This window comes from Miscanthus floridulus, chromosome 16 (genome assembly GCF_019320115.1).
Source record: "Miscanthus floridulus cultivar M001 chromosome 16, ASM1932011v1, whole genome shotgun sequence".
Lineage (NCBI taxonomy): Eukaryota > Viridiplantae > Streptophyta > Magnoliopsida > Poales > Poaceae > Miscanthus > Miscanthus floridulus.
In genome coordinates, this window is record NC_089595.1 from 84,751,196 (window position 1) to 84,777,361 (window position 26,166).

General features: G+C 48.6%; 1 protein-coding gene across 3 annotated transcripts; it reads right to left on the bottom strand.

The window, feature by feature from the left end:
- Positions 1–2,488: 2,488 nt before the first annotated feature.
- On the bottom strand, positions 2,489–5,574 carry LOC136514071 (LOB domain-containing protein 6-like). Of its 3 annotated transcripts, none has more exons than XM_066508056.1 (4): positions 5,386–5,574; positions 4,721–5,195; positions 4,196–4,622; positions 2,489–2,647 (listed from the first exon to the last, which is right to left on the bottom strand). In XM_066508056.1, exons 2-3 carry the CDS (start codon positions 5,189–5,191, stop codon positions 4,221–4,223), a joined length of 873 nt encoding a protein of 290 aa, XP_066364153.1. In that variant the 5' UTR covers positions 5,192–5,195; positions 5,386–5,574; the 3' UTR covers positions 2,489–2,647; positions 4,196–4,220. The 3 variants fall into 3 exon arrangements, with proteins under 3 accessions (XP_066364153.1, XP_066364151.1, XP_066364152.1); XM_066508054.1 differs by having other exon boundaries at positions 4,721–5,203; XM_066508055.1 differs by having other exon boundaries at positions 4,721–5,283.
- Between the last annotated feature and the right edge of the window lie 20,592 nt (positions 5,575–26,166).

Sequence of the window (26,166 nt, forward strand, 5' to 3'; positions counted from 1 at the left end):
TAATTACACGGTTTGATTATAAATTACGAGACGAATCTTTTGAGCCTAGTTAGACCATGATTGGACAATAATTATTAAATAAAAACAAAAATGCTACAGTACCCAATACTGATTCGTAACTCCAATCTAAACAAAGCCCAAGCCAGCAGGGTCTCTCCTGTCACCCTCGCTCTGCAAAATGCCTTCTGCCCTCTAGCCAGGGAGGAGCAGCTAGTACTAGATCTGAGACAAACGGAGTGCAGACATAGACTAGCTAGCTAGTACTCCAGGCATTTACACCACACGCATGGTTCTACCTCTCCGTTTTTTGTGGTTCTAGCTCTCCGTTTTTTTAGTTTCTTACGTCCTATCATCAATATTTAATATATACATAAAGTATTAAATATAAATTAAAAAGATAACTAATTATACGGTGTGTAACTAATTTGCGGGTTGAATCTTGTAAGTCTAATTAGTCCATGATTTAATGATATGATGCTATAGTAACATGTGTGTTAATGACGGATTAATTAGACTTAATAAATTCGTCTCGCGGTTTACCGAGAAATTCTGTAATTTATTTTTTTATTAGTATTTAAACACCTGATGGGACGCTACCATACGATAGTCGATATGACACCCAAAACTTTACGCCTGCATTTAAACAAGCCCTCTGTCATCACTCACTCCTGGCAGTGAGTCCTGATCAGCTTTTCTTCGCAGCGGCAATTACGCCTCGTTTAGTTAGATCCCAAAGTCCAAAAAGTTGCTACAGTACCTGTCATATCGAATGTTTGCGGTTCGTGCATGGAGCATTAAATGTAGACGAAAAGAAAAAGTAATTGCACAGTTTGGTGGGAAATTGCGAGACGAACGTTTTAAGCTTAATTAGTCAATGTTTGGACACTATTTGCCAAATAAAAACGAATGTGCTACAGTAGTTCCAAATTCCAAATTTCACGAACTAAACAGGGCTTAGCAAGTTGCCCTGCTGCAGTACCTGCAACAGCATGCATGCATGCTACACCAGCACAGTGGCCACTACTTTCGTGCGGCCAGCGTGCAGCTAGCTAGCCAAGCATCTACTGTATATAGCTTTTTTTTTTGACACGATCTACTGTATATAGCTATTTCTGCGTGGAGCATACCTGCATTTTTTTAGCGCAAGACAGTTTCAGATTGTTCTTTTCCGCGCCAAGACAACAACAACACACCTGCTATTCCTTAGGTTTGGGGTCTGTTTGGAATATAGGAATTTTACAAGAATCACACAGGAATTTCACAAAAATCAGTTCAATTTCACAAAAAAAACGTAGAAATAGAGAAAAATTCTCGCATTCCAAACAGACCCTTGGGTCTAGAGCTAAAGCTAAATAATGTTTTGGAGCGGCTTGCCGGCTTCTTGTTGTACATAGATCAGAATCCTAACAAACCCGGTACAAGTCGAGCGCCATGTTGTTGACGAGACTGCATGCAGGTGCCTACACTACACATTGCTTCCTGTATTTTCATTCTCAAAGTTGTTAAGTTGTTATGCATGGAAGCTATACGTATTATACATATATACATGTATATAGTTGGCCCGTCATCATACTCCTTTTTGGGTTTCAGGCAAGGCCACGACACTGGTCAAGGTTTGACTTGGCTTTTATGAGTCTCTCTGGAGCCATGCATGCATGCATGCTACCTAGCTGCTCGTTACGTCATATTCGTTTACTACGCTAGAGTATGTTGTTGGGCTTGCTCTATTCGAGCTAATAAGTGCGTGGAACAAGAAAGTCCTGGCTGTTGGCCACTTGGCCTACTGCTATATTCACAACACTAATTTTGCATATAGAGACCATATATATTGGAGCACGCTAATTAAGTGCAAAAACATGAGGACACAGATTCTCTCATGTTTTGTTACTCCCTCCGTCCCAAAATAATTGTCGTTCTCGCTTCCGGAGAAATAACTCTGACTAATTTATATAAAAAGATATTAATATTTATGATACACAATTAATATCATTAGATACGTCTTTGAATCTATTTTCGTAATAAATTTAATTAAAAATACAAATGTTGCACGTGTTTTCTACAAATTTAGTCAAACTTACGGCATAGAAACCCAAAACAAAATGTTAATTTGGGACGAAGGGAGTATATTATAAACTTTTTGAACTTCTGTGCTCAACATTGATATTTGTGTGTGTATATGTATGTATGTAAACAAACAAATCATTCCACATCGAGTGTGCAATCAAAATGGTTCAGCTATAGTACATAGTGATTTAATTTTGTCAAAGTAAATCAAATGAATGTGTTTGGCGTAAAAAATAACACGCCTTATAAAAAAATGCATGTTTATTATCAATGCCAAACTCCATAGAATACCTTAGCGTTATATTATTTTCACTAGATTAAAGTCAAAGCTCCATATACAAGAACATCGATCTAGAGACAAAGCAACAACATATATAACATTCAAACACAAACATGGAGCAATATTCAAGTCAACCTTGTGAACGACATCAATAATTTAAACCAACAAGTACATAATAAAGGACTCGTTTCTTTTACTATCTATATTATAAAGGATGCTAGTATCTTGCACTTAATTTAGTCTCCACGTCCTCATCAAGCGGTTAATTTAGCATGTTGACATATTTGCCTCAGTAGTCATGACCTGCATATTATTAGTAAATATGAAATCTTCATAAAAGACAACACAACCAAAACGCGTAAATAAACTACATCATTAGCATTTTTCATGTAACAATTATGTTTTATTTGCACTAAAAGTTAAAAAACAAATTAACATTTACATGTATACATTGCTATAGTCTATAATTTTTGCATGCTAGATATATAAATATTTTAGAGAAGATGTGCCACACAAATTCTTCACATTTGAATACTAATGAATTCATTGGAATTATGATGATAGCATTAAGTAAGACATTGCCTATCAATTCACAAGATATTAAAGTCATTTACTTTTACTATAATAAATAATAGTGTTTAATAAGAACCAAATAAATACAATTTCTCATTTTGGTGAACCCAATATTACGACAATGTAAAGAGATTGAGATAATAATATTCAGAGCTATATGAGAAATAAAAAATATTATATTATATGTTTGATATTATATATATATTATATATACTACAATTCTTATATTAAATTACTTATCAAGTTATGATATTAGAATTTTGGTAGGTGCTTTCTTAGAGCATCTTAAATGTTATATTTCAATGCATGTTATGACATGTAATATCAAAACAAAAAGTTCTTCTAAAATGTAATGGTCTTGAAGGCACAAATAGTTCAAAAACACTACTTTTCAATAAGTTGTTGAGATGTAATAGTATTTATGAGTTGATATAAGTTTTTAAGGACACACATGAGAATATTCTTATTAGAGGCACATTCCATAATATGACATTGTCCTGATGTGCATGCATATGATATTTAACTTTACGATTCATAGACTCAAATTAGGGAACATATAATGTTTCTTGCACACCATATTTATTTTAGTGTTATAATTGTTTGTGTGCAAATTGGTTAGTTTGTGCTCTTTAATATATATATTTTATATACCTAGACTTGTAATTACATGATTTGAATTATACTTTTTGATGAATTTAAATAAGCTTTATCTGTCCATACATTCATATGATAGTCATAGGTAATCCAATTATGATTAGAACCAACAAAAGGATTGGGTTGGGGGGGGGGGGGGGGGGGGGGGAGGAATAAAAGACCAAACTCTGATTATCGCTGTCTCCACTCACCCTCTCATTTCTAAACAAATATGTTTGTATATTATAGGCAACATCTAGGATTTGTGCAGAGGCGGGTTAATTAAGATAGTTAGAGCTTTCTAGAATCCCACCAATGCCAGGGTATTGAGACTCCAGTTTGAGCAAGGTGTGTTATAGATGATAAACAGATTAATGCTGTACGACTTTGTTTTAAATTAAATTGGTAAATTATTGGCCATTTGTTCAGTCCAATTTAGTAATCCTATGAAGCATGCATGCATCGCCTTGCGTGCTACAACAAAATATATATAGTCATGGATGATAATAACGATTATTATTGCTAGTACATAGTATTTTAGATAATAGAGAACGAAGTTGCAGCCAATTATTGCTAGTAGATAGTATATTGTAAAGGGAAACAATACACAGAAAATACGGAAGAAAGATATATGCATATATTAACCTGACAAAGATCAGACGACACTTGACTACTGCGTGGCAGTGGGCTGGTCATCCCCGCCGGTCGTGCTGGGCTTCAAGAACTGTCCACCGTTGATCTGCTGCCCAAGACCAGACACTACACCGTGCCCGACGCCCATGGCCGACGAGTACGCGAAGCCATAGCCACCTCCACCTCCGTTCATGCCCGCCCTCGCAGCTTCAACTTCACCTTCGTAGCTCCTGGCCAGCATCTGCACGGAGGCGAAGTTGTCTTGCTGCATGAACCCGCCAGCTCCACTGATCGACGCCGCCGCCGCCGTGGAGTGCCCGACATTGATAAAGTTTTGCGTGCAATTGGCCACTGCGTTGCCTACGAAATCTGCTGCCATCCCTGCTGCCGCAACATGGGATCCCACGGCCACAGAGGCCGCCGCGGCTTCCGCCGCCGCCTACACCAAAAAAATGCAGAACTGAAGTCGACATGTATATTTAATTTGTACATACATGACAGGAAGAGTAGGTGTTTGTACGTGTGTGTATCACACACCTGGTACTTGGACAGCTCGTAGCTGGCGCGGGCGAGCTCCTGCTGGACGAGACGGAGGCGGTGCTGGAGGATGGAGATGACGCCGACGCAGCCGTAGATGGGGTCTCGGAGGCGCATGTCGGCCTCGTAGGCGAGCGAGTTGACGGCGTCCTCGCGCTGGTAGGGGTGGAGCTCGTTGAGGATCTTGGTCACGTTGCTGGCGCCGAAGACGCGGTGCACGTGCACGAACTTCTGCGGGTTGTCCGGCGGGAAATAGGGCGCAAACACGCAGTCTGGATGGCACTTGCGCCGCAGGAACTTGCACGCCGCGCACGGCGAGCCTGTGCCTGTGCCGCCGACGCCGCCGCCGCCGCCGCCTGTGCTAGCAGCAGAGATCGACCCACCACCGCCACCCGTGGGCGGCGGCGAGGCCACAGTGATCACGAATCCCGTGGAGACGACCGGCACCGATGATGCTGACGAGGCGGCCATCTATCTATCTCTCTACGGGAGGAGGAAGATCCAGGACTAATTAAGAGATCCATATCTCAGCATGCCCAATAGATAGATGAGAAGAAAAAAAGCTAAGAGCGAGAAATGGCAGAATGAGAAGCATATCATCAAGCATTCAATTAGGATCCGATGCTGTCGCCTATGGGCGAGGAGTGAGAGGAAGGTATATGTACCTTTAATTTTCTTTCCCTTCCACGAAGATCAGAGTAGGATGCGACGCCGGCGCCCGGCGGCCGCTCCGGTTCTCCAACCCCTGGCTCCGAGGCTAGCTCCGAGAGTATATCCTTTGCTCCTCGGCCCTCGCCTTCGTCTTCGACGACTCCCACAGCTTCCTTTCCTCCTAGTTTCAACAGGCTTTTTGCTTTTTTCCTCGTCTGTCTCACCTCCGCTGCAGATTAATCGGGTGTTTGTTTTGGAGAGAGAATGGATGGATATATGAAATGAAAGTGACGACTGGCGACACCGTGAGGCGTTTGTTATTGTGTCGTAGATGTGAGCGGGAGGCGGGGGCATTGTGTAGGTAGGTGCCCTAAAAAAAACGTGTCCAGGTGAGCCTGACTGTTTGTGCATGTGAAAAAACGTAACAAAGAAAATAGAAGTCTATTTTGTTACAAGAAATTAGTAGCTATATTAATGCGGATGGTCTCAGTTCATTTGTTATTTTATTTTCACACTTCAATTTGCAAACGCGAGAGTTTCGGGTCCCGGTAAAAAGTCAATGTTTACGTGTGCACGAGAAATGCTGAGACGTGGAGCCAAAAGAATGCATCGTTTCCGATGGTAGAGCTCTCTTCTCTGTCCCTATGCTCTTGTTACCTAGGGCCTGTTTAGTTCCCCTTCAAAACATCAAAATTTTTAAGATTTTCTGTCACATCGAATCTTTAAACACATGCATGAAGCATTAAATATAAATAAAAAATAAAACTAATTACACAGTTTAGACGAAATTCACGAGACGAATCTTTTAAGCCTAATTAGACTATGATTGGACACTAATTGCCAAATAACAACGAAAACGCTACAGTAGCGTTTTGCCAAAAATTTTGACTTCCAAACGGACCCTAGCAAGTTGATCAATACAAACAGTATGAGTCATTTATACGTGAAACTAACTTTTGCAAATAGTTTTCTATTTGATTGATTGTAAATAGTATCTTTCTATGTGCTCTTATTATATTATATTATATTATCATAGTATCTATTAGTACGAACTGTCAAGGAAAATAGGAAGCGTCGAACCTCCAGTAGGAGGCCGCACCAAATTTGTTATATACTACCTGAAAAATAGTTTATAGCAACGAGACGTTTTTTAGGGGTGGCTGGCATTAGAGCAGCCTCTACAGTGGCATATTCGGACTCCAGCACAGCAGCTACCTCTACAAATGACATAGTAGGAGCGGTTGGTAATACGAGCCGCCCTTACAAATACGTCGATTTATAGGGGCGGCTGGTATGTAGAGGCGGCTATTACCAGCCGCCCCTGCTGTATCCATTTGTAGGGCGGCTGAATCACCGGTCGCTCCTACAAATGTTCACTGTATATATAGCAGTCACCTTCTTCTACATCGGGCCACTTTCTCCAACCCGAGCAAAAAAAAGGTTAGGAGGCCTTGGGCTCCTCCCAAAAATTGCTCTACTAAGAGGGAGGTTTTGATCTCAAATACTTTGGTGGAGATGTTGTACAAGGTAAGAAAATGGTATTCCAAGCCTTTATTTGAAGTTTTAATGGTTGGTTAGTGATAGTAGTCAGAGTTTTGATTTTCTCTCTTCTATTGTGCTTGAGCTTTGTATGAAACAAATTAGACTCTAGTTTTGAAGCTATTAGTGTAAATTAGTTAGATAAATGAGAATACACCATTTATTGGTCGATCTTGCTTGATTTTAGTTGAGATTACACCCTAGTTTCATGTACATGTAGATTTAGATCTAGATCTAGGGTTTGTTTTTTAAAATTTTCATTTTGTAAATTTATGTTTCATGAAATTGAAATAGGGTTTGCATGAAAGGTAGTGGGAAAAATATTAATTGTTGCAAATTGTTGTCTTTGAAATTATTTATTTAAATTAATAAATATATATTTTTAATTATTTATTGATAAATACGCCATTAATTAATTACCCTCTATCATGGTGTGTGTTTGATATGCTTCATGTAATTTTATTTTATATTTATATTTATATATATCTGAAGTATATAAAATTATTGTCAAGTAATTAATTATTAATTTGATTCCTTTACATATATATCTGAATTAGTAGTCCTTTAATGTATTTTCTTTTATTGTTGTGTTTTAAAAGATGGAGTACAGAAAGTCTTGGATGTATGGTTCGTTAAGGTTAAAGGCATGTTTCCGTGAAGAGGTGGACAAATTTATTGAAGTCGCAGAGAAGCATGCAGCGACGTTGACATAGAATAAGTGTTGGTGCAGAAAGTGACCAACAAGTAAATATTTGTAGTTTTATCGTACGTTGTGATCGGAGGTGGCCTAGCACTCAATGACACAGGGTTTATACTGGTTCAGGCAACATGCCCTACGTCCAGTTTGAGTCGGTCGATGACTTTATTCCTGAGCCCAGGTGCTCGAAGTTTGCAGTGAGGTTACAAACGAGAAGGAGAAAGATGGGGGTACAAGAGGTCCGGTCGGACTCCGATCGGAAGGGTCGGAAGTGACAGGAGCCCCGCTATGAGTTAAGTGTTCGAGCGTATGCTCGAGGTTCGAACCTGGCGGTTCTGTGATTGTGAACTAGTGAACTTGATCGATCTAATAAATCAGGAATGACATGAATCTAGATCTGGATGAGCTTGGACGTTGGCAGAGAGCGCATCACCTTTTATAGATGAAGGGGATAGCCTTACAAGTGAAAGAGAGAGAGTACGTTTGCTCCTAAGCCTTGTTGCCCACGCCGGTGGGTATAGGATGATGGTAGGCGTCCACAATACTGTTGAATGTCAGATGCACGTGGGAGGTGGTGTTGTCTTCTTCGAGTATGGCAGACGTCGGCGCCTGCCACACTGTTGATGCCCAGAGGCATATGAGGAGTTCACCATGTTCATCCAGTACGGTAAATGTCGGTGCCCACAACACCGTTGATGCCCAGAGGCATGTGGGGGAGCCTTACCGTATGGGAGTTAATGGCGCCCACAACACTGTAGGAGAAAATATCGGCGTCTACAACATTGCTTGGGCTCTGCCAAGCCAGGGAGGTTACAAAGTACTATTTCCGCAGGTGTACAGGGTATGGATCGGGTGAGGTAGTTAGTTTTTAGGGATCGGATGAGACGGAGCTCGCGGATCCTGGCGTCGGTACGCGCCGTGGGATCGGGTGAGTCAGAGTCGTGGATCCTGATGGGGCGAGTTCAGGGTCATAGACATAGGCGTTTGGTGTGTAGTCGAAGTGTAGCCAGATGGGGTGAGTTCGGGGTCGTAGACCCAGGCGTTTGGTGTGCAGTCGAAGCGTAGCCGAATGGGGCGAGTTCGGGGTCGCAGACCCAAGCGTTTGGTGTATAGTCGAAGCGTAGCCGGATGGGGCGAGTTCAGTGTCGCAGACCTAGGCGTTTGGTGTGCAGTCGAAGTGTAGCCAAATGGGTCAACTTCGGGGTCGTAGACCCAGGCGTTTGGTGTGCAGTTGACGCGTAGCCGGATGGAGCTAGTTCAGGGTCGTAGACCCAGGCGTTTGGTGTCTTGAGCCCTCGAGCCCCGTTGGGCCTTGGTAGGGTTCAGTTTGAGTTGTGTGCATTACCCCATCCTCGGTTTATCATAACCGGAGGGACTGAGTTTTATCACTTGTCCTGATCGCTCGGGCTCGAGTGACGCGCTCAGTGAGCTCGCTAACGAGTATGATCGAGTGGAATCCGGGTCCATCGTTCATGATGGGGTCGGCATAGCCCTCTTGTGACATCCACTGCTCCTTTACCTATAACCCGGCAGATGCCTGGGTCATTCTGGAGACTAACCCGAGTGGCCTGATGGTTTCCCCTCGATGGAGATTCTGTGGGCTTGGTAGAGGTTTAGGATCGAACGAGAAGGTTAAGATGACCCTGTTTGCTTTGGGGCAGATTGGGCGAGGGCCGCATGGGGCTCATCTGCGTTTTTCTCCCCTAGCTCTATTTGACGTGGGTGGCCTCGAGCCCTTCATGGGCCGGCCTTCGAACCCTGGTCGGTCGTTGCTCATGTCAAATGAGTCAACTGCCGCTCCGTGACGCAACACAGAGCGTTGTGATGCATCTCGCTGCATGTGCGATGCTTAGTTCCCAAGCCCCCAAGCAGTTTAGGGCCCGAATCATCCGGGGGCATAAGCGTATGGAATGAATGCATGTATGGATGTATGAAATGATATAAAGAAATAGCGAGGGTCGGTAGTGTTACCTTGATGACTCGAGTGATGGGGTTTGAAGAGCTCTAGTTGTAAATGTCGGACCAGGACCCGTGCTTGTCGTTCGTGATAGAGTCGGCATGGCCAACATGGGGCGTCCCTTTGCTCCTTACCTATCCCTTAGTGTGTTTTTCTAAGCCGTTCGATCGACTTTAGGAAGCCTGATGGTCTCTCCTAGCGGAAATCCTATTTTGGGTTTTTCCAAGTCCCGCCTAGGGATACGGAGAGCTGCCTACGTGTGGTGGCGCTTTGGTTTTCGCGCCTAGCGTGCGACAGTGGTGGGCCATACCCAGGCCATGTCTCGTCTCACCAGGCATCGTTCTGTCTGACCTGGCATCGTTCCGTCGGTCAGTGTGCGTCCCATCGGTCAGGGTGCGTCCCATCATTTCCCATCTGCATTGAATGGGGGAAGGGAGAGAGTTTTTCGCTCTGATCTTTTGCCCCTCTTCAGCTGTCATGTTTCTTCCTTAAATAGGGGGAGGGAGAGGGCTCTTCATCGTAGTCCTTTCCCTGTTCTCCAACTATTGTCTCTCCTCCTTCCTCCTCACCGAGAGTGCCTGTATGCCGCGACGGTTCCTAAGTGAGAGAGAGGGTAAGCGAGGGGAAGGACTTACAAATCCTTTCATGAATTCAGAGCACGATGTCGAGCTGGAGGCTGCCCGGGGCGATGCTGGCCGTCTTTGCCTTAGAAGGGGCGGCTTCCGCCAAAGGGGGTGGCATGCTGGATTCATCTGCGAGGTCTTTTTCAGGATGGAGCCATGTGTGGATTTTCTCCGATGGATCTTCACCGGGTGAGCCTTATCGGAGGGGAAGTTGCCCAGGATCGTGTCGGTGGAGGGTTCCACGCCTGTAGCTGCTCAGGTTGTCTAGTTCATAAAGTTTGATGAGATCTCTTCCAACCATGGTGGCCATACTTCGGTGGCGGCGTCCCTACCCAGGAGCTGCCTCGAATGCATGAAAAGGTCCGGAGCTCCATGCTCTTCTGCTGAGCATTTATGGGTGCGGCGCCCTTGAGGTACCCGTTGCGCTCGCCGAAGTCGAGGGAGCGGAACCAGGTGGGTCCCTTGAGGTACCCGTTGCGCTCGCCAAAGTCAAGCGAGTGGAACCAGGCGGGGCCCCTGTGGCGGTGGTTATGTCCAGCGGCGTGTGTTGTGGACTTTCCTTTGGCGTCATGCGATGTCGTCGAGCAGCCGCAGTAGTATTTGGATTATAAGTAGTTAGAAAATGTAATAGTTGAGTTCGTGGGTGAGTCCCCTGGTGAACAGTTTTTTATATTAATGAATACACTAGTTCTATTTTTGTGATAGAATTACTTATTCGTTCCATGTTTTTATCCTTGCATAGCCTTTGTTTTTGTCCTTTCTTTTTCACACCTGCTCGTTAGTTCCATAGGCTATAGTTTTTAAGAACCTAGGCATGGCCCATGGGGCTTGGCTGCTCGTAACCATAGGTCGTGGTGGTGTGCGTTGGGTTAGGAGTAAGAACAAAGTTACGTAGGGCAATCACAGGAATGGAATGCGTTTCCATTTGGGGACAAGGTTGTTTACCATGTGATAGTAAAAAGAGAGGTGATGTTTAGTATTGTACCCTCATGGAGCCCCCGAGCGACCCAGGCTAAAAGTGTTCGGGCTGGGGTGCTTTACAAGAGCAAGTATTTGACTAAAATGCGGTAAGACCAAATTTAGGGGAAAAACGACGTAGCTGTTCAATGTTCCAAGTGTTGGTAAGAACGTTGTCGTTGTCATCCTCTAGTCGGTAGGTGCCCGGTTGGATCACTTCGGTCACCGTATAGGGTCCGTCCCATGGTGGAGAGAGTTTGCGTTTTTCCTTCGTTGATTGGGTCCTCCAGAGTACGAGATCACCGACTTCGAGTATCCTCCCCCTGATCTTCCTTTTGTGGTACCTACGGAGAGTTTGCTGGTAGCGAGCGGAGTGGATGACGGTTGTTTCGCGGCGATCCCGGTGGTGACCACGGAGGCTTCGCTGGTGGTGTCCCTTGTGGCCCCTCCACCACCAGCTGCGGTGGAAGAGGAGAAGGAGACCGAGCCCCCTGCCTCATCGGGCAGAGGGCTACACGGCTCACCCTCGCGGTTGGAGCTAAAAACGCTAGTGGGAGACACGACTGGGATGAAGTCAAAACGCTCATCGGTGGCCTGTGCAACCGATGTGGTAGAGATCCCATCCAATGACGAAGCAGATGATGCGGTGGAGCTGCTAGTGCCATCGTGGGAGCTGGCGGTGGTTCGGTAGGAGGCTGGGCCCTCTAGTAGGCTACCGAAGGGTGATCTGGAGTGGCCCTACCGCGAGGACCTGTCAAAGGTGCGGTTCATCCTTCGGGATTCCCAGGAGTGTTAGCTCTAGGACATCCTTGGCGGGAAAGGACTTGCCATGGAGTTTGAACTCGCCAACCTATCAATGAAGCTCAAGGACGCCCAGGAGCAGGTTAAGTCTGCCCAGTAGTTAGTCAAGGTCGACCTGTAGCTCTCCACAGAGGTGAGTTTCCCATATTTGTTCTTGACCTCTGAGTCTCTTGTTGGTTGCCTCAGCATGCTTGCTTTTTGTTTTTGTAGGGTCTAAAGGAGATGTTGTCCTACAAGTCCTGCTTCCTTCGGGTGGAGCATGCCTGGGTGGCTGAGCTTGAGCATCAGCTGGAGTCCGCCCATCGTGAGTCCTAGGACTAGGTGGCTGAGGTGGTCATGGTGCTGGTAGAGGAGAAGCATGTAGTGTAGCGGGCGACCGCCGCCGAGCAGGGGCTTGAAGTGGCAAAGGCCTGCCAGGCGGAGACCGAGGCGGGGTTGCGGAAATCCCTAGCGGACACCGAGGCAGCGCTCCAAAAGTCCCTGGAGACCGTTGAGTCAAAGCGGAGCACCTTGGTGTCAGATCAGAGCGCCCTAGAGTTGGCACAAAAGGCCCTAGAGTCGAAGCATAAGGCCCGGTCAGAGGCAGACCAGGAAGTGCTCACACTTTGGGGCCGGGTGCTAGGGACGGAGGGGGCGAGCGCTCGGCTGCGTGAGCAGGTGGACCAGCAGGTGGAGGAATTCTCCACCCTTGAGAACTTCCGCCTTGGTACGTACCTTCTCTATTTTTGTCGTGTTGGTTTCTTAGCTTGTTTCTAAGCTTGTCGCCCTTCTTGTAGAGCTGGGCGGAAAGGTGAAGTCGTTGGAGCAGGACCTGGAGACGGTCAAGGCAACTTTTGGTTGGAATGCAGAGGCACTGGCCAAGTCCCTTGAAGAGTGATGTGCTCTCAAGGGGGAGCTTGACTAGGTCCACAATGTTGCCCAGCTTGTCATCTTGGAGGTCTTCGGGTCGGCGCCAAGTACTAGCATGTCCGCCGTCCAGCTGGAGGAGGTTTTGGATGAGGTCCGGGCCCTTATCACAAGCTGGCTATTCTACGGAGCGTCGGGGGTGTTGACTTCAGTGGCGACATACCATCTAATCCTGGACTTCACCACTATCTACAGTGGGTATGCCAACGGCTTGAGCACGGAGGACATCCAATCGCTCGAGGAGAGCTTGCTGCCGCACTCAAGGTTGGTGGCAGAGCAAGTCCTACGTAGTGGGTGATTGATGTCCACTGTGAAGACATGGACAGAAGCATGCATTAGGGGGACGTCGTCCAGCCTACGGATGGCACAGAGCCTAGGTCAGAAGTGGACGTCGTCCCGCCTTCAACCGAGCCGAATGTCGTCCAGCCAGGGAGTGAGCAGCCCGTGCCTTCGCCGGTCACACCGTCAGTAGATGCCTCCGAGCCACCCCAATAGCTTGTAAAGTATAAGTAGTTTAGTAGATGTAAAAAGTTTAAGTTCGTGGGGGAGCCCCTGTGCAAACGTTCTTGTGTACTTAATGACTACAATCGGTTTCATTTTTTGTGATGGAGTTACTCCGTTCGGGGAAGCGTGTCCCTTCCGTTCCTTAGTTTTACCTTAACATAATTTTGTTTTATATTCTTTCTCTTTCATACCTACCCATTTGTCTTGTAGGCTGCAACCTTAGGAGCCTAGGGCGTGGCCCACGAGGCTCAGCTGCTCGTAATCGTAGATAGAGGCGAGCTGCGATCGGTCAGAATTTTTTAAAGCAAAGCTACGTAAGGCAATTTAAAGGAACGAACTACCCTTTTGTTCGGGTAGGAAGGAGTTTCACCATATGATAATAAATGAAAAATAGAGGTAGTAGTGCACCCTTGTGGAGCCCCTGAGTGACACGGGCCGAAAACTGTTCCTGTCGGGGTGCTCTTATAGGAGCAAACGCTAAGTAAACAATGGTAAGACTGAATTTTAGGGGAATAAAAACAACATAGTTGTTCCAAGTGTTTGGTGAGAATGTCGTCGTTGTCATCCTTCAATCGGTAGACATCCGGTCAGATCACTTCAACCTTCAGTCGTCTGGATCCTTGTCCGCTACGCTTCCTTTCTTGGCCGCTGCTTCTGCGCCTTTTTCTTCCTTTGGCCCACCGGCCTATCGCAGAAGGCGCTTGAGGAGCTCACAGTCCTTTGTAGAGGTGTTTGATGGGGTAGGCATGGTTGGTGCACGGGCTCTCCATGAGCTTGTGGAAGTGGCCAGGAGGGTCCTGCTGGGGCTGCTTGCCCATGTGATCTGTCGTGGCAACCAACGCAGAGTTGGTCGGTCGGCGGTGATCTTTTATGTTCTTTTTCCACTTCTATGTTGAGGGGCCCTCATCCTGATCCTGGCGCTTGGCCTTGCCTTTGCCTCAACCTCTGTTGGAGCGCGGCAAGAGCGGCGCTCGTTGGAGGCGTTGGACAAAGGTCCATGGTCCCGGGCCATCCGGGCTGGGACTCCGGTCGCTGTTGCGTGCGTCTTGGTTCGGCCCGAGCAGCTCGTGTACAGGCAGTCGGTGCGGAGCAGTCGTCAAGTCAAGACAAGGCGTAGGTGCGGCCTGTGTCACGCTTGGCGGTTGTAGCGTTGAGCGGGTGGAGCGACTCATCTGCTGCATCCCCATTCCCCTAGTGGGGGGAGAGGCCGTGAGTCGGTGTCACGATATGGAGCTCTCCGCCTATTGAACGGCGGCAGTCTCCATGAGTGCCCAGAGGTTTTGGTGGATCGCCTGTTCCTAAGGGTCGTTGGGCTCGGGATGGCCGCATAGAAGCATTGCCATAGTAGCGATGTTCTGATTGGCCTGAGTGAACTATGGGGGATCGTTCTCCCTATCCATGGTGTTGCATTGCACTCGACGAGCGCGACCCCGGCCGTCGCTCGCTGGTTTATGCGCACGGGGTGCAGTGTGGTGCACCGAGCGCGCTGGTGCAGCTACTATTGTCGTAGTTCCTCGCTGTGCTCCCATGTGAGCTTGGGGGTCTCCGCATGAGGGTTCGGAGGGCGTGAGTCTGCACGGACTCTGTTACCACCGGTGGTTATCCTAGAGCGTCCACCATAGTGTACTCCTAGGATAGACGGTGGCTAGGCGCCACATCACTGATGCTGGAGCCGTCACCCTCAACATCGTCATCCGTGTGGTCGAGGAAACAGGTGGGAGCATAGCTCGCCATCCCCATGAATTCGAACGTGAGAGCGGGCGGCGCTGGCATCCTTCGGAGCCCTCGGGCGTACGCGTCCGCAGGAGACGCGAGGCCATAGGGGAACCGTTCATATGGTGGTCACGACGGGGACAACGGGGTCCCTCTGGGTAATTGGCAAAAAATAGAGAATAGTAAGTAGATAACAGCATGTATATGACTTACAGCGGGGTTTGAGCAGAGAGTTTGCTCAGAATGAAGCGTAGATGCCTCATTGTTGAAATCATCGTGCATCCTGGAGCCGATGGAGGGCACCCCTCCGACGGGCGCCGGAACGAGTGCCTCCTCACGGAGGTGTAGTATGCCGAGCCGGTCAACGACGAAGTCTAGGCTTCCAAAGAGGAAGGCCTGGGACGACTCGGAGACAGGTGGAACCCACATCCCAATAGGTGGGAGTGCAGGAAACTCTAGTGAGCCAAAGTGTAACATCCTGGCCCAGGGCTTAACAGGATTAATAGGATACTCATACCAACAAGTTGCAACTTCTTTTTCAAAAACCCATCTCTAAAGAACTCTGAGGTTAAGCGTGCTTGGTCTAGAGCAATTTCAGGATGGTGACCGACCGGGAAGTCCTTCCCGGGTGCACATGAGTGAGGACAAAGTGCGTAGAAAAGATTTGTGTGGGTCTGTGAGGGCAGTCTATGTCCTAGAAAAGCTGCTAGATGTAAGCAGGCCCGGCCTTGTAGAGGCGGGACGTTACAGAATGGTATCAGAGCCGACTCTTGCGGTTTCACAGGCACGTGTGTCGTAGTTGCGCATGCTGGAGTGGTCCTAGAGTGGTCACACAGCATGACACATGCGCTGGCACTAGACACATGGATGTGGCCAAGAGGAGACGTTCCTGGCTTGGGATTGACCAACGAGGACGTTGGTCTCTTAAGGGGGTGAGGATGTAACATCCCGGCCCAAGGCTTAACAGGATTAATAGGATACTTATACCAACAAGTTACAACTTCTTTTCCGGAAGCCCATCTATAAAGAACTCTGAGGTTAAGCGTGCTTGGTCTAGAGCAATTTCAGGATGGGTGACCGACCAGGAAGTCCTTCCTGGGTGCGCATGAGTGAGGACAAAGTGCGTAGAAAAGACTTGTGTGGGTCTATGTGGGCAGTCTATATCCTAGAAAAGCTGCTAGATGTAAGCGGGCCCGGCCTTGTAGAGGCGGGATGTTACACAAAGCGAATCGTATCTCCTGAGCCCACCATGGCGAAGGTGGCAGAAAAGTGGGCCATCCGATGACCAAAAAGCGTTGAACGTACAACGTCTTCCCCACGAATGGCGCCAACTATGGGTGTAGAAAGTGACCAACAAGTAAATATTTGTAGTTTTGTCGTGTATTGTGATCGGAGGTGGCCTAGCACTCAATGACATAGGATTTATATTGGTTTAGGCAATGTGCCCTATGTCTAGTTTGAGTCGGTCGGTGACTTTATTCCTGAGCCCAGGTGCTCGAAGATTGCAGTGGGGTTACAAACGAGAAGGAGAGAGATGGGGGGTACAAGAGGTCCGATCGCACTCCGGTTGGAAGGGTCGGAAGTGACAGGAGCCTCGCAATGAGCTAAGTGTTCAAGCGTGTGCTCAAGGTTCGAACCTGGCGGTTCTGTGATTGTGAACTAGTGAACTTGATCGATCTAATGAATTAGGAATGACTTGAATCTAGATCTAGATGAGCTTGGATGTTGGGAGAGAGTGCATCCCCTTTTATAGATGGCCTTACAAGTGAAAGGGAGAGAGTACGTTTGCTCCTGAGCCTTGTTGCCCACACCAATGGGTACAGGATGATGGTAGGGGCCCACAATACTATTGAATATCAGATGCACGTGGGAGGTGGTGTTGTCTTCTTTGGGTATGGCAGACGTCGGTGCCTACCACACTGTTGATGACCAGAGGCATGTGAGGAGTTTCACCATGTTCACTCGGTACGGTAAATGTCGGCGCCCACAACATTGTTGATGCCCAGAGGCATATGGGGGAGCCTTACTGTATGGGAGTTAATGGTGCCCACAACACTATAGGGGAAAATGTTGGTGCTTACAACACTGCTTGGGCTCTGCCATGCCAGGGATGTTATAGAGTACTGTTTCCGTAGGTGTATAGGGTATGGACCTCGGTATTGCGGTTTGACTTGTGCACCCTACCTTTCTTTCTCTATCCATTTCTTGGTCCTTACCGAGCGGGTGTCCCCGGTCGGTTGGTCCTAGTCAGCTCTAATCGCGCCAGTCAGAGAAGAGCAATGAGCAGGGTTTTGGGGCATCCTCGGTCGGAGACATGGGTCAGAGTCAGAAGTAGTGCTTTGGCTAGGCCTTCTGGTCGGAGAAGCCGTCCGGAGGTGGGCTAGAGACCGACATGGGCGCTCTGGTCGATAGGTGGGCCAGAGTCAGAAGCCGACGTCGTTCCTCCTCGTCCAGGCCTTCCGGTCGGTGATTGGATCACCCTTCTGGCCTATCGTTCAGGTACTTGGGCCAGCCCATGAGTTGCGCGTTGTCTACTTGGGCCGAGCCTTTGTTGGGAAGCCGGTCCGTGAGGGACCTCGGGTTTATGATCCCAACAATAAGGATACAATTATTTGTCCCTGAAAGATTGCAAGAACCTTATAGCATGGACAGATGTGAGTATCATTAGAGAACATTTGATTGTGCGAGGATTTGTTGAGGACTATATAGTATGGATTCATCATGGTGAAACAATGGTTGTTGATAATGACGACGATAATGAAGAGGACGATGCTGGTGGTTGGGATGGTAACGACGAAGGTGGTGCCAATAATGACAGGGGAGCACGTGTTGGTGATGAAGATGATTTTGATGATTTGGAGGAAATAATTTGGGTCCTTGGACCAGAGATTTTACTAAAGAGCCCGAAAGGTCTAGAAAATTTGGAAAGGGTGACAAAAGCATCGAAGGAGACTGTGTATGGTGTTGAAAATGGCTATCCAACACATTGGACATTGCTACATTTTGTGCTTGAGCTACTCATCCTAAAGGCTAAGTACGGCTGGTCAGACTATAGTTTCAATGATCTATTGCGTCTCCTATCATGGGTGCTATCACAACCAAACTCAGTTCCCGCCAACACATACCAAGCGGAGAAGTTCATCAGATATAGGTGTTGGGCCCTTACTACTTGCATGAAATGTGGTCCTACAAGCGGTTCATGTCGGTTCTAAGCCGATACGTGCATAATTGAGCATACCCAGAGGGCTCCATGATAGAGAGTTATAGTACTGAAGAACTCGTCGAGTGCTGTCAAGAGTACCTAAAAGTATAGAATGGGATTGGTAAACCCGATTCTCGTCACAAGGGTAGGCTGGCTAGGAAGGGCAACAGTGGTTGAAAAGTGTTCATCGACCATGATTACAAAGAAGTGAGTTTGGCGCATTATAGTGTCTTGCAGAGTATACAACTCATGCAACCGTACATTGATGAACACTTGGCTATCATTATGGCAGAGAGAAAAGGTCATTTAGATGATTGGGTCATGAAACAGCACAAGCAATGACTAACTACATGGTTGAAGGACCAAAATATTCCGCCTAGAGAAACCATAGATTCTATTACCATCAGTAGGTTGGTGGAGGGGCCATCAAGACAAGTGACATCTTGGAAAGCTTATGACATCAATGGGTACACGTACTATACCCACGTAAAGTATAGTAAATATGTGAACCAAAACAGCAGCGTTCGAATAGAAGCTCTCGATGGAGTTGGGCGAAAGATCTAATACTTTGGCACCATTGAAGAGATATGGGAACTTGACTGTGGAAGGGATATAATGGTGGCCCTATTTCGATGCCACTAGATCAAACAACACCAACTGAATGAGGTCAAATTGAGAGTCCTAGACCTCAAGAATCTAGGCTACCAAGATGACCCTTGGGTGCTCGCTTCACGTGTCACACAAGTTTTCTATATGCCTAACCCACAAAGTAACCTCCCCCCAAAGAAGAAGACAAAGCACGTTGTCGGGTTCATAAACCCAGGGTCCCTCACGGACCGGCTTCCCAACAAAGGCTTAGCCCAACAGACAAGGTTGCAAACAACATGCAACTCATGGGCCAGCCAAACTACCTAAACGATAGGCCAGAAGGGCGATCCAATCACCGACCGGAAGGCCTGGCCGAGGAGGAACGATGCCCATTTCTAACTCCGGCCCACCTCTCCGACCGGCCTCTCCGACTGAAAGGCCTGGCCAAAGCACTACTTCTGACTCCAACCCACATCTCCGACTAGGGATGCACCAAACCCCTGCTCATTGCTCTTCTCCAACTGGCACATTCAGAGTTGACTGGGACTAATTGACCGGGGATGCCCGCTTGGTAAGGGCTAGGGAACGGACGAAGAAAGCATGGCAGGGCACACAAGTCAAACCGCAATACCAGGGACTGTACTCTGCGCACCTGCCAAGCAGTACCTTGCGACCCTCTTGGCACGACAGAACCCAAGCAGTGTTGTAGGCGCCGACATTTTCACCTACAGTATTGTGGGTGCCATTAACTCCCATACGGTATCAACAGTGTGGCAGGCGCCGACGTCTGCCATACCTAAAGAAGACAACACAACCTCCCACGTGCATCTGATATTCAACAGTATTGTGGGCTCCTACCATCATCCTATACCCGCCAGCATGTGCAACAAGGCTTAGTAGCATACGTACTCTCTCCCTCTCACTTGTAAGGCCATCCCCTTTATCTATAAAAGGGGATGCACTCTCTCTCAACAAAAAAAGTTCATTTAGATCGATCAAGTTCACTACTACACAATAGCAGAACCACCAGGTTCAAACCATGAGCACACACTCGAACACTTAGCTCATAGCGGGGCTCCCATCACTCTCGGCCCTTCCGACCAGAGTCCAACCAGATCTCTTGTACCCCCATCTTTCTCCTTCTCGTTTGTAACCCCACTGCAAACTTCGAGCACCTGGAGTCAGGAATAAAGTCACTGACTGACTCAAACTGGATGTAGGGCACGTTGCCTAAACCAGTATAAACCCTATGTCATTGAGTGCTAGGCCACCTCCGATCACAATGTATGGCAAAACTACAAATATTTACTTGTTGGTTACTTTCTGCACCGATAGTTGGCGCCGTCTGTGGGGAAGACGATGTACGTTCAACACTTTTTGGTCATCGGATGGCCCACTTTTCCACCACCTTTGCCATGGCGGGCTCAAGCGATACTTCTCGCTTCGGCTCGCTGGAGTTTCCCACACTCCCACCTATTGGGATGTAGATTTCACCCGTCTTCGAGCCATCCCAAGCCTTCCTCTTTGGAAGCCTAGACTTCATCGCTGACTGGCTTGGCATACTACACCTCCACGAGGAGGCACTCGTTTCGGCGACCATCGGAGAGGCGCCCTCCATTGGCTCCGGGATGCACGACGACTTCAATGACGAGGCATCTACGCTTCATTCCGAGCAAACTCTCTACTCAATCCCCGCTATGAGTAATATGCATACTGTTATTTACTCTCTATTTACTATCTCCCACTGATTATCCGGAGGGACCGTATTGACCGCACGACAAACACCATACAATCGTTTCCTCTACGGCCTCGCGTCCCCCGTAGATGCGTGTGCTCGAGGGCTCCAAACGATGCTGGCACCATCCCCTCTCACATCTGAATTTGTAGGAATGGCGAGCTATGCTCCTACCACCTTCCACGAACTCCTGGATGACGAGGGTGAGTGCGACGGCTCCAGCATCGGCGACATGGCACCTAGCCACTGTCCGTCCCGAGAGTGCGCTTTGGCGGATTCACTAGGACAGCCACCGATGGTTGCGAAGTCTGTGTAGACTCACACCCCTCTAGACCCATGTGTGGGGCCCTTGAGTTTGCGTAAGAGCATGCCGAGGAACTACAACAATGGCGGTGGAACCCGCCGCCGCCTACGCCGGTACGCTCGGTGCAGCACGTTGCGCCCCATGCACATGACTCAGCGGGTGGCGCCTGGGGTTGTGCCCACTAGGTCCAACACGACATCATGAATGAGGATAATGACCCCCCACAGTTCGCTCAGGCTAGCCAAAACATCGCTGCTGTGGCAATGCTTCTGCGCGGCGTTCCCGAGCCCGTCGACCCCTAGGAGTGGGCGGTCTACCAGAACCTCTAGGTGCTAGTAGAAGCCACCGCCTTTCAATAGGCGGAAAGCTCCGCATCGCGACTTCGACACACGCCCTCTCTCCCCACTAGGGGAGTGGGGACGCGGCAGACGGATCGCTCCATCCGCTCACCGCTACAGCTGCCAAGTGCGGCTCAGGAGGCAGCGGCCGTGCTGTGATCCAACCTGGCGCCTGCTCTACATCGACCGTCGGTACACGGATGGCCCGGTCTGCACCAAGATGCTCGTTGCATCATCAGCACCCGGCTTTAGGCCTAACATGATGACGGCATCCACCGGGCGGCGATGAGGGTAGGTGTGGGGGTATTAACCCCTATACCCTTACGGCTAGGCTTGGGTCGGCCCAGTCCAGGGGGTCTGGTCCATTGGAAGACGACGCGTGGCTTGGCCAATCTATTCAGAGTCCCGTGCAAGGAGTCAAGACAGACTTGGAAATCAAGCAAGATCCTAGTCGGTTAGAATAGGAATCCTTATCTGGCCACCTATGGCAATTGTAACCGATTAGGATTAGTTTCCAGATCTGTAACCCTGCTCCCCAGACTATATAAGGCAGGCATGGGACCCCTCTAAAAAACATCTCTCATTGACATACAGCAATACAATCAGACACATGACATAGGTATTACGCCTTTACGACGGCCGAACCTGGATAAAATCTTGTGTCTATCTTGCGTCACCATCTTGTTTGTAGCTTGCGCATCTGTCTGCCGATAATCTACTACCTTGGGCATACCCCTAGGTAGACTGTCGACCATATTTTGTCGACAGTGGCACGTCAGGTAGGGGGTATGCGTACTGCTTTCCAGGCGAACAAGATGGTCATCATCCCTGGTTCCGTGGCTACACCGAGCAGCCTCACGTTCACCATCGGCCAGATCACCTGGACCACTAGATCCAACGACTTCATCACCATGACCCCAGAGGAAGCGCGTGTTCAATCTACGTCGACCACTGCTTCACCTACATCGGCTACGGCTCCAACCAAGGTGGATCTAGCTCCGACCACGCCAGCATCGTCTTCAGCCACGCCGACAACCCGTCGTCCGCTTCCTCGCTACAAAGGGAGGCAGATCGACAACACCGACCTGCTCGACTCCATCGATCGAGTCGGTACCAAACTTGCCAAAACCCTGGCTCTAGTAAGTTCGATTCAAAGTCAACCTAATGAGCAGGTAACTATTACCCACAATAGATCTACCCGACCAGCTCGGGCCAGTCGTCCTACACGACTCGGTATGGATCTCGTGGTCACATCTACTCCTAAAGGGCACTCTGTTCATCGCCGACCAGCCCCTGTGATGGGTCTCCGGCTCTCCAAGTACGAAGCCTCGATGGAGAACCACCAGGCCCAGCCCTATGGCCTACGCAACTTCATAAACATGGTCTGGATTGAGGATTATCAAGAAGGATCGGTCCACATAGTTCAAGAGGGTGGCTCAAGCTCTTCGTCCGACATCGCATCTAATGCCTCCATTCACACCGAGCTCCAGCATCATGACGATGAAGGCGTTGAATACGATCTGGATATCCCAGACCACGCCCCGGGATACCCGCGATTCCCGTCCTTCCCACCAAGGCGAGGAGACTTGATCAATGTTGTCAGTAATGACGAACCACCGGCAGTCGGTGAGATGGAACAAGAAAGGCTAGCATGCGAAGCACGCAATATTGACCGGTTTAATCGCCGACAAATCGAAGCCGAGGCAAAAGAGGAGGCCCGACGCATAAGGGTCCAGCCACACGATCTTAACAATGCCTTTGATAGGGTGGGGGACAAGCAGGTCTTCAGGACTCCAAGCGCCAACATAGCTGTTGCTATGGCGACAATGCAACGACTACCCAACACCCTGGAAACACAGGCAGTTCGTGATGATATACAAGCTTACCTGACGGCTGCTATGGCCCAGACCGCAGAGATTGTAAATCAAGCCCAGGCTCCATCCATCTCAGTCGAATCAAGCCACAGTCGCTAGTACTCAAGTCGCTCACAGCCACCCCCAATGTGGTTCGCACAACAACGACCCATCAGACAACCATCAAGGCAGAAACGGTGGCCATGATGGTGGTCGGGACGACAACCGCCGTCGGGATGACAACCGTCATGACTTCCGGGACGACAACCACCGAGACAACCACGATAATCACGGTCGTAGGGTTAATCAGGGTGGCAACCGAGATCGTCGTGATGGCAATAACGATCTCCGCCATTACCTCGGAGAACGCGATCGCATCAACCAAAGAGCCAACGATTGTGCATCCCACGAAAGCTATCGCCGTATGGAATATGATACTACCCACAGCCCTCCTAGTTTGAAGCAGTTTACTCCACATCTTCGCCAAGTCATATGGCCCAAGAACTTCAAGCTCGAAAAACTTCAGAAGTACGATGGCAAGGAGAACCCCGAATTATGGGTCATGCTCTATGAAACCGCGTGCAGATCAGCCATGGTTGACGAGCATGTCATGTCTAACTACTTCCCAGTCGCTGTTGGCCATGTAGGTCACCAATGGCTGGTCAGCTTGCCAGCAAACTACTTTGATTCTTGGCAAGAGCTCAAGCAAGCTTTCATCGACAACTTCATTGCCACTTGCGAGCAACCCGGCAACAAATATGATCTGCAGTGGATTCGAGACTAGAAAGATGAGCCACTACGCGAGTACGTCCGACGTTTCTCGGAGATGCGCATCAAGGTCCCGTCAATCTCTGACAACGAGGCAATCGAGGCTTTCATCACTGGCCTCTGCTTCCACGATGCCCTATGAGACAAGCTCCTCCACAAGAGACCTGAATTAGTCACAGCACTCCTGGCCACTACCAAGAAATATGCGGATCCCAATGATGCTAAAAAGATAATCATCGAAGAAGCAGCAAGGGTTCCACGCTCTGACCACCCCCCACACCACGACGACTACCGAGGCAACCGTGGTCGGAATGACAATTTTGATCGCCGCAACTAGCGCAACGACCCCCGCGACCACCACGACCAGCGTAATCGCCATGATGATTACAGGGGCAAGCGTGCTCGGGAAGACGACGGCGAGGTCAACACCATTAAGAAAGGTGGCGGACATCGCAACTATGAAGAAGACTATGCCAAAGCATTGAAAGGACCCTGCCAGCTCCACCCCAAGTCAAACCATACCATGGAGAATTGCTGCGTTCTCAAGTCTATCTAGACGCGTCAATAGGCTCCGGATACATCCGACAAGCCTAACGACGTAGGGGAACAGCGCAATGCAGACAACGATGATGAAGACGCAGATCCCAGTCACAAGTACATCAAGCCAACCAATCGCGTCCACACCATCATTGGAGGCAAAGTGTCCATCGAGACCAAACAAGAATGCAAGCTGCTCGCCCACGCCTGCTTGAACGTGGCCAACACCGACAACCTCATCGCCGATCCGCGGCTCCCTCCTTGGTCTCACCGCGAGATCTCCTTTAGCAGAAAGGACCAATGGGCCACAATACCTAAGCCAGGACGTTTTCCTCTGGTCCTTGATCCTTGTATCAACAGGGTCCAGTTCGACAGAGTGCTGATTGACGGCGGCAGCTCCATTGATATACTGTTCAAGAACAGTTTGCCAGCTCTGAAGATAACCCCGGCTGATCTCAAGCCATACGAGGCATAGTTCTGGGGTGTTCTCCCCAGATAGAGCTCTACTCCTCTCGGGCAGATCACGCTACCTGTGCAATTTGGTACCCCAGACCACTTCCACATCGACTACGTCAACTTCGTGGTCGCCGACTTCGAAGGCACCTACCATGCTATCCTTGGTCGACCAGCGCTCACCAAGTTCATGGCCATACCTCACTACAGGTATTTGGTGCTCAAGATGCCTACTGAGAAGGGGGTTCTAACTCTCAAGGGCAACGTGTACGCAGCTTACACCTGTGAGGATGACAGCTTTAAAATAGCAGAGGCTCATGACCTCTCTATTCTCATGGCCAAGACCACGCTCGACGCCAAGAAGACCCCAGCCGACCACCTGGAGATCCTAGAGCTCGAGGCCCCACGCAAGAACATCAAGTCCAAAGAGCACAAAGCGATCCAGCTGGTCGACGGTGATCCCAGCAAAATGGCCCTTATCGGGGCCAACCTGGATCCTTAATAGGAAGATGCGCTCGTCAAGTTCTTGAGGAGCAACGTGAGCGTGTTTGCATGGAAACCTGCTAACATGCCCGGTGTACCTTGGAACTTGATCGAGCACTCCTTAAATGTTGACGGCAAGGCCAAACCTATCAAGCAGAAGCTACGACGGTTCGCTCGCGACAAAAAGGAGGCGATTAGGGTAGAAGTTACACGGCTTTTGGCAGCCGGATTTATTAAAGAAGTGTATTATCTAGAGTGGTTAGCCAACCCAGTTCTTGTACGCAAAAAGAATAATGAATGGAGAGTGTGCGTTGATTACACTGATCTCAACAAACACTGCCCTAAAGACCCCTTTGGCTTACCTCGCATAGATGAGGTCGTAGATTCAACGACCGGTTGCGAGCTGCTTTCCTTTCTCGATTGCTACTCTGGTTATCACTAGATCGCTCTCAAAAAGGACGACCAGATCAAGACATCGTTCGTCATGCCTTTCGGCGCTTACTACTACACAACCATGTTGTTCGGGCTCAAGAACGCCGGTGCTACCTACCAACGCGCCATACAGGCCTGCCTAAAAGATGAGATAAAAGACGACCTTGTCGAGGCTTATGTTGATGACGTAGTTGTCAAAACCAAGGAAGCATGTACCCTTGTTGACAACCTCGAACGCACCTTTGCAGCCCTTAATACATTCCAATGGAAATTAAACCCAAAGAAGTGCATCTTTGGTGTTCCTTCTGGTATACTACTTGGCAACATCGTCAGTCACGACGGCATACGCCCTAACCCGGAGAAAGTCAAAGCTATCTTGGACATGAAGCCACCCAAAAAGGTGAA

Bases quoted from the DNA above. Each gene is read 5' to 3' on its own strand.
- LOC136514071 (XM_066508056.1), bottom strand. From the start codon at position 5,191: ATGGCCGCCTCGTCAGCATCATCGGTGCCGGTCGTCTCCACGGGATTC. The intron at 4,623-4,720 runs GTGTGTGATACA...TTTTTGGTGTAG, and splicing joins ACGAGCTGTCCAAGTACCAG to GCGGCGGCGGAAGCCGCGGC.